The sequence below is a fragment of the Pelodiscus sinensis genome, chromosome 2 (assembly GCF_052426305.1).
Source record: "Pelodiscus sinensis isolate ZL-2025 chromosome 2, ASM5242630v1, whole genome shotgun sequence".
NCBI lineage: Eukaryota > Metazoa > Chordata > Testudines > Trionychidae > Pelodiscus > Pelodiscus sinensis.
Genome location: NC_143053.1, coordinates 117,319,171 through 117,338,794, shown reverse-complemented (window position 1 = coordinate 117,338,794; position 19,624 = coordinate 117,319,171). Strand labels below are relative to the sequence as shown.

The 19,624-nt window shown below is 46.3% G+C and overlaps 1 protein-coding gene across 6 annotated transcripts in view; it reads left to right on the top strand.

Annotated features, from left to right (window-relative positions):
• PRP4K (pre-mRNA processing factor kinase PRP4K) overlaps positions 1–19,624 on the top strand; it is a 56,774-nt gene that overhangs the window by 4,089 nt on the left and 33,061 nt on the right. For all 6 annotated transcript variants that reach the window (XR_012901676.2, XR_012901677.2, XR_012901675.2 and 3 more), the window contains exon 2: positions 11,133–12,329. Coding sequence is in view for 2 of the 6 variants with exons in the window: in XM_006138815.4 (XP_006138877.1) it covers positions 11,133–12,329 (1,197 nt within the window). In the remaining 4 variants the exon portion in view is untranslated. The remainder of the gene's footprint in view (positions 1–11,132; positions 12,330–19,624) is intronic.

The window sequence follows — 19,624 nt, the reverse complement described above, 5'->3', positions numbered from 1 at the left end:
ATGAATGTTTAGTATATCCAGCATGTAAATACCTTTCATTGATGACTGCAGAAAGAAGTGCCATGTCGATGTCTGTTCTCACTTTTAGCTGACCTTGTAAACAAAGTCTCAGAGGGGTAGCCATGTTAGTCTGTAACTTTAAATACAATGAGTAGTCCTGTGGCACCATAGAGCTGGGCTGTTCAACATGCGGCCTACGGGGGCCGCATGCGGCCTGCAACCCGTTTGCTTGTGGCCCATGGTATGGTTTAGGGTTATGTGGGGTTCAACATGAGGCCCGTGGGTGGGAGCCAAAACAAAAAAGTAGTCAATATAATGGTCTTCTGTTGATATGTGTTTTAGTAGTTAAATTCCTGGACTGTCATTGCTCATTAAAAGTGCTGTCATATGGGTGAAAATCGGGTAAATATTTAATTTTATTAATATCAGCAGAACTGAATTAAATGGGGTCTCTCTCTTGTGTAGTCTTGCCTTAATCTTTGTATTCATGCCTGTCAGTGTGAAAGAAGCTTATTCGCATATATTTGCATATATATGCACCCACACTTAAGTTGCGGCCCTCTGCATATGCTGTGAGTGTCATTGTGGCCCCCAGGGCTTCCAATGTTGAGTAGCCCTGCCTTAGAGACTAACAAAAATAGATATAGGTTGAACCTCTCTAGTCCAGAACACTCTGGTTGGGAAATATCTGTGGTCTGGAATAAGGATGTTAAGGATCGTGTAATTCATTAATGGAATAGTTGATGCATTTTTGTGTCAATAGGGCGGTGCTGCCACTTCGAAATACCGTGGCGGTGGACATCCAGCTAACTAAAAATCATTCCAGACTAGGGATGTTAAGGATTAGTCAACTATCCAATAAGCAAATGCTTATCAGATAGTCAACAGGACAGTCAACTAGTCGTCCCTCCGTCCCCTTGCTGCTCAGATAGAGGCAGCAAGGGGGGGGAGAAAGGGAGGTATTCCCAGGCTCCACGGCGATGTTTCAAAGGGGTGGCACCGCATGGAGCCTGGGATCAGCAGTGCAGTGCTGCCTCTGTTTTCCTCCCCCACACCTCTGCTTCTGCATTTGCTTATTGAGTAGTGGAGTAGTGACTTGACTAGTCACTTCCCCCACCTTGCTGCCTCTCTCAGAAAGAGGGGGGAGAGCAGGAGCTGGTGCTGGGGGGAAGCAGAGGCATAGCGGGGGTCTGGGTGCAATGGTGACTAGTCGAGTCACTATTCGACTACCTGAAAAGCATATGTCTATTGGTTAGTTGACTAGTTGCTTACATTCCTATTGGGGCATCAGCTTTCGTGAGCAACAACTCTCTTGTGAAGAAGAATCGGGCAGCATTATCTCCTGTAAATTAGGCATGTTAAATATCTGTTAATTGAATAGTCAAGTAGCCTCAAGAATTCTTATTGGTTAGTCGACTATTCTATAATCCCTGGGGGCAGGGCCAGCAGCAGCGCAGGGTGCCAGGCTGGATCTAGTCCACAAGGGGAGCCAGTTTAAAAACCAGCTCCTGTTGCAGACCAGCTTCTTGTTGCCCTGTGCTGCTGCCTCTAATAAAGAGGCTGTAGTGCAGGGTGGCAGCAGTCCCTGTCTGCGAGGGGTGGTGGTCTGAGCTCCTGGATGGGGCACGAACAGGAACTGAGCAGAGCTGCTTGCCACCCAGCACCAAATACACTTGAAATGCAGAGCCACAGCGGGATATGTCCTGCACCCAACGTGAGCCAGAATTGAGCTGGGCTGCTGGCCAGCCTGCTAAAAAATGTACTGGGGGGGGGGGGAGTGCACGTAGTCTATAGTATTAACTTAAAAGCTTATGCTTATTGGTTAATTGATTAATCAACTACACTATTACATGCCTACTGTAAATGTAAACAAATTTGTTTTAGTGATTGACTGAACAAGTAGTTGGACTGAGTACACTTGCAGGCTCTAAAATTTTACTTTGTTTTTGTTTTGGATCTCCCTGCCCTCTCCTCCCCATCAGCATTTGTAAGTGCCACTTTCACAATAAAGAGTTTGTTATAGAACTTCTGTGATGTGATAACACAACTTCAAAAATACTATATCTTTTGTTTTTATGTTATACATATTTGTAATCAAAATATTATAAAGTACTCTTGTAAATACTCTTATATTATAAAGCACTGTGCTCTTTGTAATCTGTTGCAATTGAAATCCCTATATTTGAAAATGTGGAACATGCAAATATATTTGTAATTGTTAAACAGTGCAATTACAACTGCAGTTAATTTTTAAAATTGAATTAATTTGTTTTGACTTATTTGCTTGAGTTAACTCATTGGCGGTCCTCCTTGTTGCATATCACAACATGAAAAATAAGGTCAATCATAGAGTGAGCCACCCATAGTAGCTCACTGATAGCTCATTTTATTGTCCAGAAAGGAAAATTTGAGACTAGCTCAAACCACTGATTGTTTTTATTAAAAAGGAGTAAACTAGATATTTTTAAAAAAAATTAGTATTTGTAGAGACAGATGCAGTGTAAAATTTGTTTCTCTTGTTATGACCAGTTCCACTTCCTCCATTTCTTTATGCATAATTAGCTGGTGTCACAAATTATAACAAACATATGGAAGAAGCTGATAAGAAACAGTTGCTTGTTTACATAAAAATATCTTGATAATCAGTGGTAAAGGGAAAGAATGCTAAAGAAAATATATTATTGACGTGTGGCTTTAGACAGATGTTGGCATGAGTGATATGTTTTTAACTCAGCTGATCTGCTCACTCATACCTATATTAGCTATTTCTCAAAAATAATAACTGTTTGCTGCCTAAAATTGTTACCTATCTGTATGATTTTTCTCCTGCTAGAATTAAAGAACCAATTCAGCTGTTGGAAAGTGATCTGGAATTTTCCATCACGTGTGTTAAAAGAATTATTAACTAAGTTTAGCTGTTGATAAGAGAAGCACTAGTGGGATTTTTATCAGGTCTATCTTTGGACTCTATAAAGGCTCCATCTTTCATATAACTGGCTAGTAGGTATCTTAAAATTTTTTAACTTCATTCCCCTCTAGCCGTAGAAATTTAGAAAGTGGTTTGTGTTTCTCCAGCATCCTCAAAAGGCTCAAAGAGCTGCCAAATTAGTGGTGGTGGAGAGAAATTTCTGCTACACTATACTTCTCCCAAACTTTACACGTCTTCACTAGTGAATAACTCTATGGCAGTGGTCTCCAACCTTTTTACACCCAAGATCACAAAAATGTCAGAACAAGTCAAGATCTACCCCCCTATCCTTCCTCCAAGACCCCGCCCCTTCCTTGAAGCCCCCCCTCTCTGGTCTCTTCCTCTCCATCACTTGCTAGCCCCAGCCCTTATACACTCTCAGGGTATGGCTACACTGCTGCTTTTTTTCGATTCTTCTGTAGGAAAAGTTTTTTCCAACATTTCGCCTGTCTAGACTGGGTGAAATGTCAGAAAAACCCCTTCTTTCGGAAGCTCCCTTATTCCTTGTGGAATGAGGAATACAGAGGTTACCTAAAGAGCATGTTTGCTCTTCTGCTAAAAAAAAGCTGAAGAACAAATGTGTCCCTGGACACGGAAGAGGTTTTTCCGGGATACCTCTGGAATCCCGGAAAAACTGCTGCTGTCTAGCCGTACTCGCACTGGGTTGAGACAGGATGTGTGGGCTCTGGGGCGGGAATGAGGGATTTGGCTGTGGGAAGGGGTGAGAGGTGCAAGCTCTGGGAGGAAATTTGGATGCAGGAGGAGGTGGAGAAGGGATGCTGGCTCAAGGAGGGGGGCTCCAGGCTGGGGAGTGTTGGGCTCAGGTGGATGCTGAGCAAGCCACAGGCTTGTGGATGTGAGGGTGCAGGAGTTTGGATTGGGGTAAATGAGAGGCTCAGGGCAGGGAGGTTGGGAGTATGATGGGCTCAGGACACAGAATTGTGGTGTGTGGATGGTGCATAAGGGTTGTGGCAGAAAACTGAGGATGTGGGGGTGCAGGAGCTTGGGGATGTAAGAGGCTCTTTACAGGGGGTTCCAGTGTATGATAGGCTCAGATCTAGGGTCTGGGGTGTGTGTGCAGGAATGTTATCATCAGGGCTCGACAATTAGTGTAATCTACTCACCTGTGGCGAGTAGATTACAAGATGGCACAGCTGCGCAGCGCGCTGAACCGCACAGCTGGCGAGTGGGGCTTGCCGCCGCTTGGTGAGCCCTGGCTATGATGCTGCGACCAGATGCTGCAGCCCAATGAGGGGTTTGTTGGCCAGGCTTAATTTTTAAATAAAATGTCAAACACAAAAAGTTTCAGCATTGTGTTATTTATGAGAAGGGCAGGGAAACTGTTTTGTGTTGGGGTCACTGACCCACAGAAGTCAGTGGGACCACACAAGTGAGATGCAAAAAAACCCCTCCAAAACTCCCCTAAGCCTCACTAATGTGGCCCCAACTGTACTGGTGGGAGCAGGGGATGTGGTACTGGGGAAGGGTGTTAGTGGGTGCAGGGATGGGGTGCCAATGGTGGCAGGGGACAGGGTGCTGGGGTGGGGACAGGGTGTCAGTGGCAGCAGGGGACAGAGTGCGGGGGGTAGGGGACAGGGAGAGGGAGTCCCTGTCATGTGCTTCCTTCCGGGACTACTCCTCCCTCTTTCCCCCCCCCCACCTCAGAGGAGGGAAGCCCCAGTGGGCACCTCCTCCCAGGACTCCTTCCCCCCTGCCCCCAGAGGAGGGAAGCCCCAGCATGCGCCTCCTCCAGGGACTCCTCCCTTCCTTCCTCCACCCCCTGCAGAGTAGGGAAGCCCTGGCGCCTGCCTCCTCTGGGGACTTCTACCCCCCTCTCCCGCGCAGTAAGTCCCCTGCATGCCACAGACCTGGGTTGTGGTACCGTGCCAGCAGTTTGGGGGAGGGGGAGCAGCCAGCACACTTCCTGAAACCCTGGAAGTGGTCACAGCTGCTGGACTTCCTTCCATCCCGCAGGAAGCCAGCACTACCTCCACTGTCGTTGGAGGTAGGTAGTGGGGCTTCTTGGGAGTGGGGGGAAATAGGGAGGAGTCGATCGCAATCGACAGGTTAGTGTCCACGGCTCTAGGGTTTGCCTTTGCTGCTATCCTACTGATTATGAATACTGAACATAACACATATATCTGTTAATTTCACTCTACCATTAGTTGGCAAAAACTAATAGCAGCAGAGACACTGGAGCTGTGTCTTAAAACTCAGGAGGATGACAGTGCATTGATTTGCACTCATTTCTTATTTTTGTTATATCTACACTTACAAGTGTTGACTAACACATTTTAAAATCCTAGTTTAGGCAGGGCAAGCCCAGCAATCACTAAATCAATCACCTATACAATCGTGTTTAAAATAGGATTTACTTTGCTTACACTACAGTTTTAGATGTATTAACTAATATAATTTTTAAACACCTTCTAGCTTCATTGAGACAAATCCTTGATGGAAGATTATCTTTGCCAGTCATAAGGTCTAGGAATGTCTTTTTAAATAAAAGTTTAGATTCTGAAGAATGTGTTGATGTAGGTTCCTTTCCTTACTAGGACAAGTGGGTGTGTGGTTTTATTTATTGCAGTCTAAAATATACTATTACCTAAGTCTAATACCCAGTTTAAAAAATACAACAAAATAGCAGTGCTAGCTTGGATATGTTTAAATAGCCTGACTAGAAAATAGGACACATATTGCTTCAGATTGAGTTATTGGTGGCAAATAATAGTCTTATTTATTGCTCGGGCATATATTTATGTACATTGCAAAATTAACAAATGTAATAATTAGTGTTATAATTTTCTCAATGTGCATAATATAGTTTCCTGGTTAACTTTATATTTTAGTGTACTAGGGGGCTGTGCCCCGTGCTCACGAGGCTCGCAAACCCCCCTCTCTCGCGAAACCTGATTACATCATTCTGTCATGTGACAGGAAAAACTTTCTTGTATATGGAGAGAGATATGTATTAAAACATACAATATAAATGCTACATGTGTTATGGCAGGGTTACTGTTTCCTTTTGAATCTTCTCCATTTATGACTTCTACATTTTAACAAAGTAACCTTCATGTTGGATTAGTGATGTTTTCCGGTAGGGATGTGAAGGACTAGTTGACTATCTGATAAGCAAATGCTTATCGGATAGTCAACATGCTAGTTGACTACAGGCAGTCCCTGACTTACGTGGATCCGACTTATGTCGGATTCGCATTTACGAACGGGGCTTTTCTCGCCCCGGAGCTCACGGGCGGCGGATCGCCACCCGTGTCCTCCGGGGCGAGAAAAGCTTCTCCTGGTCTCCCTGGTCTGCTGGGGGGGGGGGAGGGGGGTGTCCAGCAAAGCTGCTGGACCCCCCCAGACCAGGGACACCCGAGCAAAGCCGCCCAGGCAGCGGGACTCCCCCCGCCTGGGCGGCTTTGCTCCTGTCCCCCTGGTCTGCTGGGGGGGGGGGGGGGTCCAGCAAAGCCACTGGACCCCCCCCAGCAGACCAGGGACACCAGAGCAAAACCAGGCGGCGGCTTTGCTCTGGTGTCCCTGGTCTGCTGGGGGGGGTCCAGCGGCTTTGCTGGACCCCCCCAGCAGACCAGGGGGACAGGAGCAAAGCCGCGGAGCACGCCTGCAGCGGGACAGCCCGGGCGCGCCTGGGCTGTCCCGCTGCAGGCGTGCTCCAAGGCTTTGCTCCCCGTCTCCCTACAGACCAGGGAGATGGAGAGCAAAGCCGCTGAGCACGCCCGCAGCGGGACAGCCCAGGCACGCTTGGGCTATCCCGCTGCGGGCATGCTCTGCGGCTCTGCTCTCCGTGTCCCTGGTCTGCTGGGGGGCGGGGGGGTGCAGCTAGTGCCCCCCCCCCCAGCAGACCAGGCTTTTCTTGCCTACCCCTGGAGTAGAGCAGCTGGGGGCTGCCGGGTTGGTCCTGCAGCGCTGCTCCGGAGCAACCCGGCAGCACCCCAGCTGCTCTGCCCCAGGCGTCCTGATTCAGCCGCTGCTGGTCAGTTTCAGCAGCGGCTGAATCAGGACGCCTGGGGCAGAGCAGCTGGGGTGCTGCTGGGTTGCTCCAGTAGCGCCGAGGAGCCGTGCTACTGAAGCAACCCAGCAGCACCCCAGCTGCTCTGCCCCAGGCGTCCCCCAGTCAGCCGCTGCTGAAACTGACCAGCGGCTGACTACAGGAAGCCCGAGGCAGAGTTGCTCTGCCCCAGGCTTCCTGGAATCAGCCGCTGATCAGTTTCAGCAGCAGCTGACTTGGGGATGCCTGGGTTTCTTAAGTTGAATCTGTATGTAAGTCAGAACTGGCATCCAGATTCAGCCGTGGTTGAAACTGATCAGTTTCAGCAGCGGCTGACGCCAGTTCCGACTTACATACAGATTCAACTTAAGAACAAACCTACAGTCCCTATCTTGTACGTAACCCGGGGACTGCCTGTAGTCACTTCCCCCACCTCCCTTGCTGCCTCTATCAGAAGGAGCCTGCAATGGGGGAAAAAGAGGGGTACTTCAAAGCAGCAGCACCGCTTGAAACCTAGGGCCAGACTCCGGGCTCCACATGGCGCTGCCAGTTTGAATCGCTGCGTGCATTGCCAGCTAGGGTGTCCCCAGGCTGCATGCAGCATTTCAAAGTGGCAGCGCCTCATGGAGTCTGGGATCAGCTGTGGACTCTCCCACTGACCTCAGACTGCATGTGGCCATCAGGCTCCTCCTGGTGTTTCAAAACGGTAGTGCCACATGGCGCTTGGGATCAGCAGGGGACGACTCTAATGGCTCCGGGCTCCATGCGGCACTGCCACTTTGAAACGCTGCAGGGAGCCAACTTCAGGCTAGCCAGGGATCAGCTGGGGACTCCCCTGTCGGTCCTAGGTTCCATGCGGTGCTGCTGTTTTGAAAAGCCTCGGGAAGCCCAGCATCGGGCTCCTTGCAGCCTTTCAAAGCGGTAGCTCCATGCGGAGCCTGGGATCAGCTGGACCAAAAGGTACTTCCGCCTTTTAAGTGTAGCAACACCCCTCCCTACCTCTGATACAGAGGCAGTGTGTGGTGGGGGAGTACATAACAGTTAGGACTAACATATGAACCCAGGCTCATTGGTTAAGTATATAAATGGGTACGTGTTCACATCCCTACCTTCTTACGACTGCTGCAGAAAATATGACTACTTTGCAGGGAAGATCTTTCTCAAAGAAGACTGCTGTAGAGGCTTAGAACTTATGTTGGTAAATTTCCCTGTACACAAACTATAATAGTTTTATTGATTTGTGTGGTTTTGTGTGTGTGTGTGGTTTTTGTTTTGTTTTGTTTTGTTTTTTGTGAAATACCACTCTTTTCCACCAAATCAATAGACTAGTATTATTAAACTGGTAAATTTCCCACTGTATTATTTCTAATTCTGTGGGCTGAAGCTTGCCTAAGGAGTTTCTCTCTTTTAACACTATTAAGTGTTCTTCTTCTTTTTGTTGTTTGGAGTCCAGAATAATTACAACTCATTTTGTTCATTTAAAATTCTGTGTTCCTCATTGTGTTCTCCCGGGAGCAAAGCAAGAGGAAAATTTTAAGTCTGCTAATAGCTGAAGATATGAGCAAGACAGACACCCTCCGTCCCGTAGGGAGCAATTAATTTTTATTTTAATTGATGGGATTGCCAGGGAAACTTTTTGCCCACTTTCAGTCAAGAGTGAGTGTTTAGTGTTTAGATAATCATGTAGTATTTTGTGCACTCCACTTGTAAATGCTAGGGATGTTAAATATAGGTTAATTGAATAGTCGATTAACCTCATGAATTCTTACCGGTTAGTCAGCTATTCTGTAGTCCCTGGGAAGTCCCTGTGTGGGAAGAAGGGGTCTGAGCTTCCAGACCCGGCACAAGCTGGAACTGAGCCGTGCTGCCTGCTCACCTGTCTCCTAATACGTTTTAAATGCAGAGCCACAATGGGGGTAGGTCCAGGACCTAGTGCAAGCCGGGATTGAGCCAGGCTTCTGGCTAGCCTACTAAAAAATTTACTGGCAAGGAGTGGCGGGGGGGAGGGAAGGGAATGTGTATAGTCTATAGCATTAACCTATAAGCTTTTGCTTATTAGTTAATCCGTTAATCGACTATACTATTACATCCCTAGTAAATGCCTACAAATTTCACCCTTTACTTGGGAGCTAGATAAGCAGAATCATGTGTCTGGCTGTCAGGAAGGTTTTTCTGATACTCATTCTGAATTGTCCTATTTTAATTTATCTTGATCCTTATAGTCACTTCTACCACATTACAGAAATGCCTTTGCTTCTAGAGTATTTACACCCACTATATGCCAGGCTATGTGCATACTTAAGAAGAAAGGTTAATACTGCTAAAGAAGTCAATCCGTATAAGATAGTGCAAGAATGGCTTAATCAGGTGTGCTATGCAGTCCTTTGAAACAGAAATGTTCATATATGTATTTTGCCATTTGAAAATAACGTACATGCTTTAAAAAGGTTTAATCTTGAATACACATATGGGTGGAATGGAAAGTAAGAGATACTGTTGGGAGTTCTGCACTAGGGATGTTACATTTAAATTAAGCAGATAATCGATCAGTTGATGGAATTTCCATCGATTAGTTGATAAGGGGGCACTCCCTATCCCACTGAGCCTCTGCCGTTGAAATGTACAAGAGCCACGTGTCCGCTTGTGCCGTTTCACCCTGTGGTGAGAGTGCTGTGGGAACCGGCTTTTAAGCTAGCTCCCCGCCCAGCACTGGCTCCTGCTCCCCCTCCCTACTTGATGCCTCTGATAAAGGCAGCAAGGAGGAGGGAAGTGCAAATAGATTAGACGCTTACATCCCTATTCTACATCGGAAAAATTAAAATTTCTGTACACTATTTTAAAATTTTGCATGTTTATTTGTCAAAATAACATGATATAATCATGCCAGTTTCAAATCTGGTAATTTATTTCTAAGTACCTGTGAGCAAGTACGGCTGTACCAACACAGATGATGATGATGATAAATTCAAGAAGTGTTTTTTTTGTTTGTTTGGCACAATAGATTTTTTTTGCTAGGTGTAAAATAGATTATAGAACTTTTAATAATCATTTTTTGCAATAGCAAAACATATTTCCTGCATCCATCAGAAGCAGTGCAAAGGTTTGGAGAAGTCAGGTTTAATGGAGAGACCTGTGAGAGCAGGAAGTTATTGCTAGGAAGGAGCCTTGGAAAGAATCTTTAGAATTGCTTGGGTATGGGGGGGGAACTATGCAACAGTTTGGGGGTTTTTAGATGGGGGAGGGAGGGATAATTTGGGAGCCTCTTCCTCTTGGCTGACCTCTAGATTTTCCCATTCAGCCAGACACATAGGGCCTTGTCCCTATGTGTTCCTGCACCCCCATTCTCTACTCAGGCAGTCATATCTGTATTTGTCCCTTCACCCCTCTTCCCTCATGCCCATGTGGCCCTGCATCTCCACTTCCATTCACCCCATGACTCAATGTTGTCATCCCACTAGTTCTTGTGCTCTCACATTGGTCTGTCTCCTCCCACTAGCCCTTCTAAATCCCAGGCTGTGTGGCATCCCTCACCCTCCCAGCAGCTTTATGTGCCCTGCTCTCCCTATGCCTCTGTATCCCATGCCTCCTAACTTGACCCTACAGGCAGGGTGCTTTGAGGAATGCAGCCTGTCCCCTCCCTCTTTTTGGCTGGCTGCTGCAGCTCATGAGCCAACTGTCCTCTGGTGTCACATCAGTCCCTGGTGGGCAAAAGGGTAAATGCAGCTTCTCTTCACTTCCCCATTAGAAGAAATTCGAAGTGGGGGAAATAATCTCCGGGGAACATAAATTCTGCACTTGCACTATGCTACAGAACAATGTCCACCCTTGTGCAGAATAATTTTTGTGTGAATGTGGTACAAACAAAACAATAGCTGTAAGTGCTCTTTTAATCACCTGGGTGGCATTTGAATCTTGAGTGGCCGCACAAGCCTGGGTTACATGCCATTAGAATTTGGTTGTGTGATGCACCCGAGTATGATTCCATAGACAAAAATACCTTCTCAGTATCCTGTTATTTTAGTGTAATCTAGTTTTCTTGATTTTTGGAATTTTTTTAAGAATCTTGTATAAATTAAATGATGTCAAGATGACAGAAATATAAAAATGAGTAGAAGTGTTCGATGTATGCTAATCTACTTTTTAATGTACTTTCAGAATTGAAGATGCTGATATTTCTGAGAGAAGTATCAATGAAGAAAATGGGGAAATATCAGAAGGAGACCAACCTCAGAATAAGCACAGCCGACACAAAAAAAAGAAGCACAAACACCGAAGTAAACACAAGAAACACAAACATTCTTTGGAAGACGACAAGGACAAAAAACATAAACACAGGCACAAACATAAGAAACATAAACGGAAAGAGGTTGTTGATGCCTCTGACAAAGAAGATGGACCAGCAAAAAGAACTAAAATCGATTTCTTAGCTCCTCTAGAAGATTTGGAGAAACAAAGAGCATTATTAAAAGCTGAACTCGAGAATGAGTTAATGGAAGGAAAGGTTCAATCTGGGATGGGGTTAATACTACAAGGTTATGAGTCAGGTTCTGAAGAAGAGGGAGAAATCAATGAAAAGGTGCGAAATGGCAATAGGTCTTCAACTAAATCATCAAACACTAAGGGAAAACTAGAGCTTGTAGACAATAAAACAAGTTCCAAAAAAGCAAGTAAGAATGAATCAAAAGAAAGGACGAGGCACAGATCTGATAAAAAGAAAAATAAGATAGGAATTGATGGAGTGAAAGAGAAAACAACTAGAAGCAAATCAAAAGAGAGGAGAAAATCAAAAAGCCCATCTAAAAGAACTAAGTCTCAAGATCAAACAAGGAAATCAAAGTCTCCAACTCTTAAAAGGAGATCTCAAGAGAAAAATAGAAAGTCTAAGTCTCCTCCAGAGGATAAGAATAAAGCAGATGATAAGAGTAAAGCAAGAGATCGCAGAAGGTCTCCAGTTGTAAATGAAAGCAAAAGTCGAGATCGTGGCAAAAAATCCAAATCTCCAGTAGAACTAAGAAGCAAATCCAAAGACAGAAGGTCACGATCAAAAGACAGGAAATCAAGGAGATTGGAGACTGACAAAGAGAAGAAGCAAATTAAATCTCCTTCTAAAGATGCTTCTTCAGGGAAAGAAAACAGGTCTCCTAGTAGAAGGCCTGGCCGCAGCCCTAAAGGAAGAAGCTTATCTCCAAAACGTGATAAATTGCGAAGAAGCAGGTCTCCTCTTCTTAATGATCGCAGATCAAAACAGAGTAAATCTCCCTCTCGAACACAGTCTCCTGGCAGAAGAGCAAAGAGTAGGTCAGCAGAAAGGAAACGAAGAGAGTCAGAAAGGAGACGTCTTTCTTCTCCAAGGTAACTTTAAAATATTAAGAAACACCAAAGATGCTGAAGCAAGTGCAGAAATCAGAAGGCTTGAGAATGTGTACTATCCTGTTAAAGTACAGCTTTATCTAAAAATGGCTGAGAAAATGGCATCATAAGATTAGACAAAAAAAAATGCAAACTTAGAGTTCATTTGTGTTTTCAGCTCACAAACATATGTATTTTCTAATTTCTAGTTATTCATACCTAACCTGCATTCTTGGAGTAATTCTGGCTTTTTTTCCTGTGGCTCATTTATCATCCCTAATAGTAAGATTTTGTAGTTCAAATTCTGCCTTCAGTTCTGACAGTTGTGCACAGAATTTTGCCCTGTATTTAGAAAGTATTTAACAATCCTGTGGATGGTGTACAAGCTAAAGAAAAATCTAGTTCCACTTTCTATAGTGGAGTTAGGTATCTAATGCTAACAAGACCATTTTAGTAATAAAATTAGCATATACGGTTATTTATATAAGAAATATGTTCACTTCTAAACATTATTTTTGCTTGTTTGAGCCATAATAGTGCTTATCTTGCTGCTTTTTTACATATGTGTTTGATGGTGTGGCTACTTGTCCCTGTGCAGCAGCACAGTTCATAACTACACCTAAATCGGGGTCACAGTCTTAAATCTCTTACTAAGTGAATTCTGAATTTTATGCTTTCTCTGTAACAACAGTAGGAAAATTAAATATAGTTTTAAATATAAATGCATAAAATGTCTGTCCTGGTGGTTTTCGTTTCTCTGGGACAGATAAAACGGGGGCAATAGCCATCTTTATAGAAGAAATCTGTAAACGCTTATATTAATTTGTTTGAAACTAACTCGCTTTAAACAAGAACAAAAACTTGAGGGGGAAAAAATTCAATATTTGGTTTATAGTTCTGTCTTTTTTAGAGTGCTTGCACCTCATCTCGGAGATGCAATTACTGCAGTATAAAGAAGCACATTTTAAAAACATCAGTAAGTAACTTTTAATTTATACCAATAGGTCCAGGTCCGCAGACAGCTAGCCCAGGATTGAGGATGTAACATTTTTTGTTTTAAAAGCTGTTTTGCGAGCACTTTGTGCTGGGGCTGGGATGTAATCCAGGGCCGGATTCAGCCTGCCAAGCCACTGGACCCAGCCCGGAAACCACTCTGCAGGTACCCTCAGGCATGCAGCAGCCACGTGGCTCTCTGCTCTGGAGGGATGGGGAAGCTTTGTGTGATCTCCCTGTCCCCAGCCCAGTCCTCAGCTCCTAGGAACAACCAGCCAATAGGACCTGAGAGATTGGCCTGGAATATGGGGGCAGTGCAAGCTTATTCCCCTTCCCGGAGCTGGGATCCACATGGCTGGAACAGCCTGCAATTTTACGCCGTCTGGGGCTGCAGCAGGCAGGGACCTCATCCTGCCTTTGGGTGCTGCAGGGCTGCTATCCAGGAGATGTTTAGGTAAGCACCTCCCAGCCAAAACCTGCCTGTGGCACCGCTGCCCCTCCTGCACTCCAACTCCCTCTTCCAGGTCACCATCCAAACCCTCTGCATGCTCCTGTCTCAGGTCACAATTGCCTCCCAGATCCTGTACACTAGATCCGGCCCACCTTGGGCTTTGATCCGGCCTGTGAGAGGGGACAGAGGAGCTCAGCCCCGCCCCCCCAGCTCCAGCTGCCCCCCCCCCCCCCCACGCACACACAGCCGCTGAAGAGGAGGCAGTGCTGGAGCTGAGGATCCTCACAGGGATGGCCCCAGAGGTGCTGCTTCTGCGGCCACATTGTCTGGAGCTGGCCCTGAAGTGTGAGGGTGATGGTGCCTCCGGGGCTGGCCCCAGGCCGCAGTAGTGGTGCCTCCAGGGTTGGGGCTGGCCCTGGGATGCCTGACCACAGTAGCAGTGCCTCCAGGGTGGCCTGTGGCCATGGTGCCTCTGGGGCCTGCCCCCAAGTCACATAGCTGCAGCAATGATGCCTCTGGGAACAGCCCCGGGCCGCAGTGCCCTTGGGGCAGCCTGTAGCTGCTGGCACTGGAGGCTGGCCCCAGGTTGTATGGCTGAGGCAGCGGCGCCTCAGGACCGGCCCTAGGCTGCATGATTGCAGCAGTGGTGCCTCAGGGCTGGCCCCAGACTGCGTGGCTATGGCAGTGGTGTCTCTGGCCTCCAGGACCGCGTGGCCACAGCAGAAGAGCCTCCCCCTGGGACAGTGTGGCTGCAGCTGTTGCTGCAAGGGGGCACAAAATCAGATAAGGTTCTCCCCCACGCCCAGACCCCCTCACCCTAATCCTGTCACTTCCCTTCCCCCCCTGAGACCCAGCACCCCTCCTCACTTATTCTTGTACCCTCTCTCCTGGCCACACACTGCACCCTCCCTTGTTCCTTCTCCCTCTACTTGGCCAGACACCCTACTCCCAGCCTGCTTCTGCACCCCATCCCTATCCTACTTGCTGGCAGCCCTGTCTTGTGCACTGTACCCCTGGTTTTTGTCCCTGCCACAAAGCTTAAGGAGGTCCATAAAATCCACTAACTCCAGAACCCCAGAAAAGTAAATCTGGTTTATGGGAAGCCCTGATCCTCATTTTCCCCCTTCCCTTCACCTCACCCTGTGAGGCTGGGGCACCAAAGGAGTGAGGTGTCTCAGTTGGGGCCACATCAGTGAGCATTGAGGGGTTTTGGAGGCGTTTTTTGCTTCTGTTATGTGGTCCCCAGCTGACTTTTTTGTGGGTCAGTAACTCCAGATCCAAAAAAGGTTCCTCACCCCTTCCATAAATAGAGAAAACGCCTATTGTGTTGAACATAATATTTTACTTTATTTAAATGAAGTTTGATAAGCTAACATGAGAGTTAAAATGCTTAATCTGTTTCATAATTCAAATTAAACTGTTCTTATTAGCTGCAACTGGTTCAGAAAATAAGGTCACCGCACCCAGCAGGGCAGTTCTCAACCCTGCCCCTTCCGCCTGCCCCTGCCCGCCACTTCCACCTGAGGCCCCTTCCGGGTTAGACCATGGCCACTTCCGAAATTTGTAAAATGGCCCCCCCTTCCAAAATTATTTCCCACCCCTGCTATGCACTCTTCTGCATCCTTTCCCCAGGCCAGAATCCTCTCCTGCACCCATACTGACACCTTGTATCCAATCCTCTGCCCCAGGTCACAACCGCTTCCCAAACTCCCCCTCAGACCTTACAGCATCTCCTGCACCCCAGCCCCTTACCTCCTGTGCCCTTCTTCCCCCATCTTCCAGCCTAGACCCTGCATCTCCTCCACAGAAAAGCGCAGCCTTTGACCACTTTCCAAAATCTTGGAGTAGCCCCCTCATCAAAAAAATTATTGCCCACCCCAATCTACTCTGATAAATCTAAGTGTCAGAAATTTTAAAGCTTCTCTATATGCTAGAATACAGATTTTTTTTTTCTCTCAAGAAGCACTGTGCTTACAAATCCTATTGAAATGGAGCGATAGCTGTAATGCTTTCTCTCTCTCTCTGTTTCTCATCTTCCCACTCTCCTGTCTGTAGCAGTGGAGTGGGGATTGCTGTTGCATTGTCCTTAATTGCTGCTTTGGAATTGACCTCACTGTTCTATGATATTTTGTTGAGTCCTCCTCCTCCGTAAATGAAGTTTTTCCTGTTAGTAGAGTTCCCAAACAGCAACCAAATGAAACTGCTGAGTCCAAATTCTTGTCTGTGTTGGAAATTTGCTTCAGTAGCTGTTGGCCAGCCTCCTGCATAGCATACCTGTTGCAAGTGTAGGCAAGATAAGCTCTTCACACCAGTCGATCTCACTTTAGTTTCAGTAGAGGTAAAGCTCTACCGGTGGAATAGTGATTTTGCTTTCCTGCACTCTGGATTTGCTCTAGTGCGGGAATGCTGATTACTACCCAGTTATGATGGTAACCAGGTAAATCCCCATTGTGGACAAGTCCTTATTAATCTATCTACCTTTGCTCCTGATAATTTTGGAGCTACCAGGGTGATGGCTCAGGAAGACACCAATGCATCATTAACAGCTCCTCCACTCAGTGCAGTATTTGTCTTTGCTCTTTGTTTGCTTTTTCAGCCAGTTTTCATGTAATTGATCATACTAATGCCAGTTTCAAACAAGCTTTGATATTTTTACAACATATATTAAGAAGTCTACATTAATGATAAATGCATAATTATGCAGTGTGTGCCTGGCTGATGCAATATAATGAAGGTTGGAGGTGCTTATTGAAACTTAGTTTTCTAATGCGATTATGACAGATGATTCAGTTGTAATTTAAATATTTAAAGTAAAAAATGTATGTTTCAGTATTTTAGAATTATTTTTAATCATTACCTTGTTAGAATTATAGCTTTCTTTGTCATTGTGGTATCTTATGCTAAGATTCTGATACAGCAAGCAAAACAGATTTGGACTGGATCAATAACAGAAAGTGTTTCTTAGTTGTCTGCCTTTCCAAAAAAAAAAAAAAAAGAAGAAGAGAGAGTGTTAGTGATCTGTGGGAGGTATCTTTCTACTTGGGACAGTACTGTCCCATTCTGTACTGTTGGAAAGGGCCAGAGCTCTGAACATTTGTGTCCATTAAGGATCTCTAAGCAACTTTCATGAGAGTTAATTGGTGGTTAAACCAAATACAGATTAAGGTAGTTTTATTCTGCCTACCCATGTCTAAATTTTGATTATTATTCTATTATGTATAAAATATTTTTCACTTCATTTCCTAAAGTTAACTGCTTATATCACTTCTGTGAATTCTTAAACAATTGCTATGTTTTATGCCATTTCATTGAAGGACGAAATAATCTCTATATAAAGTTCAATGGTATTCTGGACCACAGCCTTCATCTTTAACTAAAGTACAAACACATTCTTGTATGGATCACTTGAGAAGTCAGATAGCTTCACATGTTCTTGTGTAACAGATTTCTCTGTACTGTGAGATTGTTTGCACTAGCAATTTTTCAGTAAAACTGTATTGATTCAGGGTGTGAAAAATACCCTCCCGACCAACAGTGTTATGTCACTGGGAGTCAATCTCCTACCATCATAGTTACCACTGCTCATTGGGGGTGGTTTAATTATACCAATGGAAGAGCGTTCTCATTTGCATCGAGCGCCTACATGGGAGATGTTACCTTGGGACATCTGCAGTAATTCAGATGTGTTGCTGTAAGGTCTCTAGTGTAGATGTAGCCTGAAGGACTAGAAGCCTTCTATTTCCATACTATAGGTTGGACCTCCCTGGTCCCGCCCCTCCCCCCCCGGGATTTTACTGACCCCAAATGAAGGAATTTGCCAAACCATGGGAGGTTAATTCTTCTTCCTCTGCTGACAGACCCTGGGGCTCGCCTGCTCTGATGGAAGGGAGCAGACCTGGCCGGGCTCCCCTCCTGGCTCTGTGCCTCCACACAGCTTTGTTGCCAGTCTGGTTCCCATCCTGGCTGCTGGCCCAGTAGCCAGGCTCCCTGTCCCCAGGCTGCCAACCCTGGCGGAACTGCACTGTTGGTCTGGCCCCTGGCCAAGCTGCAATGCTAGCCCTGACCGCTGGAGTCCGTGCCTGAGGCTGTGCTGTACTGTGGAGTCTGACACTGGCTGCTGGGCTATGCTGCTGGCCCCAGCAGCCCGGCTCTCTGCCCCCAGAATGGCTGTGCTACCGGGTCAGCCACAGACTCAGCTACTGGCTCCAAACCTTGACTGGTCTGTGTTGCCAGCCACAGCCGCCAGTCTCCATGACCCTGAGCTGACTTTGCTACCAGTGCTGGCACTATGCCAGACCATGGATGTTGGCAGACCAGAGTGTCCCGGATGAGAGGGTCAACCTGTATTGCAGTTTAAGTCATGAATCGGTATATAGATGAGATCACTGAAGCTAGTTTAGCAAACATAAGGGCTGTGCCAGTCTTGACGCTCTTTTCCTCAAATGCTTTTAATGGAAAACTTTTCCGTTAAAAGCATTTGCGGAAAATCATGCCAGTCTAGATGTAGCCAAGATGTATCATTACAAAAAGATAAAATACCAAATTTCTGTATATTTCAAATCCAAAAGATTTTTCTTTCTTTAAAGATGAAATGTAAGGTTTTAAAAATGCTCCTGAGTAGTAGACAAAATATGTTGCGGAATTATTAATCTTTATTTATTTATACTATGTAGAGGGATAATGCAAGATTACCCATGGTGGATCGCTCTTGAGTCGATGGAAGGCTCACTAATGGGAATGTGCTACTTCAGACTGTATTGGATTCTTTCCTGCAGTGAGGACACTGATCTTGAACTTTGCAAAATCATGTGACCAGAAATTGACCATAAAAGGTTTAACCTTATCTCGTAGTGTAGACATAACCAGGGAGTATCAGTGCAGTCTTATATTATTATGCAGCATTACAAGAGTTGTTTATTTGCCTTGGCGTGTCACGGGGTGGACTCATTGCCATGGTGCCTTCTGCTGGTAGCACTGGGAATTAACTCATCCGCAGGGCACCTCCCTCTGGCAGGTGTCTCCACGTGTCTTCACTCCATGCTTCAGTTCCAGACCCGCATCGCTCCCAGAGCACAACGCCCTCTGGCAGTGCCCACTCCAGTGTCTTTCAGCCCCCTTCCAGTTCTGGAAGTTCTTTATCTCTGCTGCTGTATATCTGGTTGCTGACGGTGGTGTCCAAGTCTAGCTCCTCACTTCAGAGACCTGCCACAGTCCTTGTAGGCCACAAACGCTGGTGGCCAGCTGTTGTGTAAGGGGGAAGTGGGAACCTAGGCCTGCCCAATACTCTGGGTCCTAACTCAGGGACCCGGTAGCAGCCATGTCCTGCCCTTCTCTGCTCCCCTTCACTTTGTACCACTTCTCTGGTGACCATCTGCACCCTCCTGGCCGTAATGGCAAGGCCAGCAGCCTGTGAGGTCTCAGACAGGAGCCTCCCTCGCTAGCCTTCCGCCCCCCCCCCCCCCCCCCCAATCCCCATCTTGCCCAGCACTGCTCTAGCAAAGGTGCCTCTGGGAACTGGACCTGCCTCTTTCCTGGTCAGGGCCTAACTCCTCTCTTCTGGGCAGCTGCCTCAGCAAGCCACATCCTAATTGGCTAGTAAAAAGCTTCTCCCTCATTGGTCAGGGGTCTGCGCAGGCTCCCTCCAGCCTGATTTAACCCCTTTCATCCAGTGTGGGGCAGTAGCCTCATCACATGATGAAATAAAAATAGAGACACCCACTCAATACAATATTGACCTCCCATGGTTCAGCAAATTCTCTGGTTTGGCACTGGTCAGACCCCAAGGATGCTGGGGGGGGGGGGGGGGGGGGGAGTGAGAGTGTGTTCAAGAACTCATCTTAAACAGTAAGAGCAA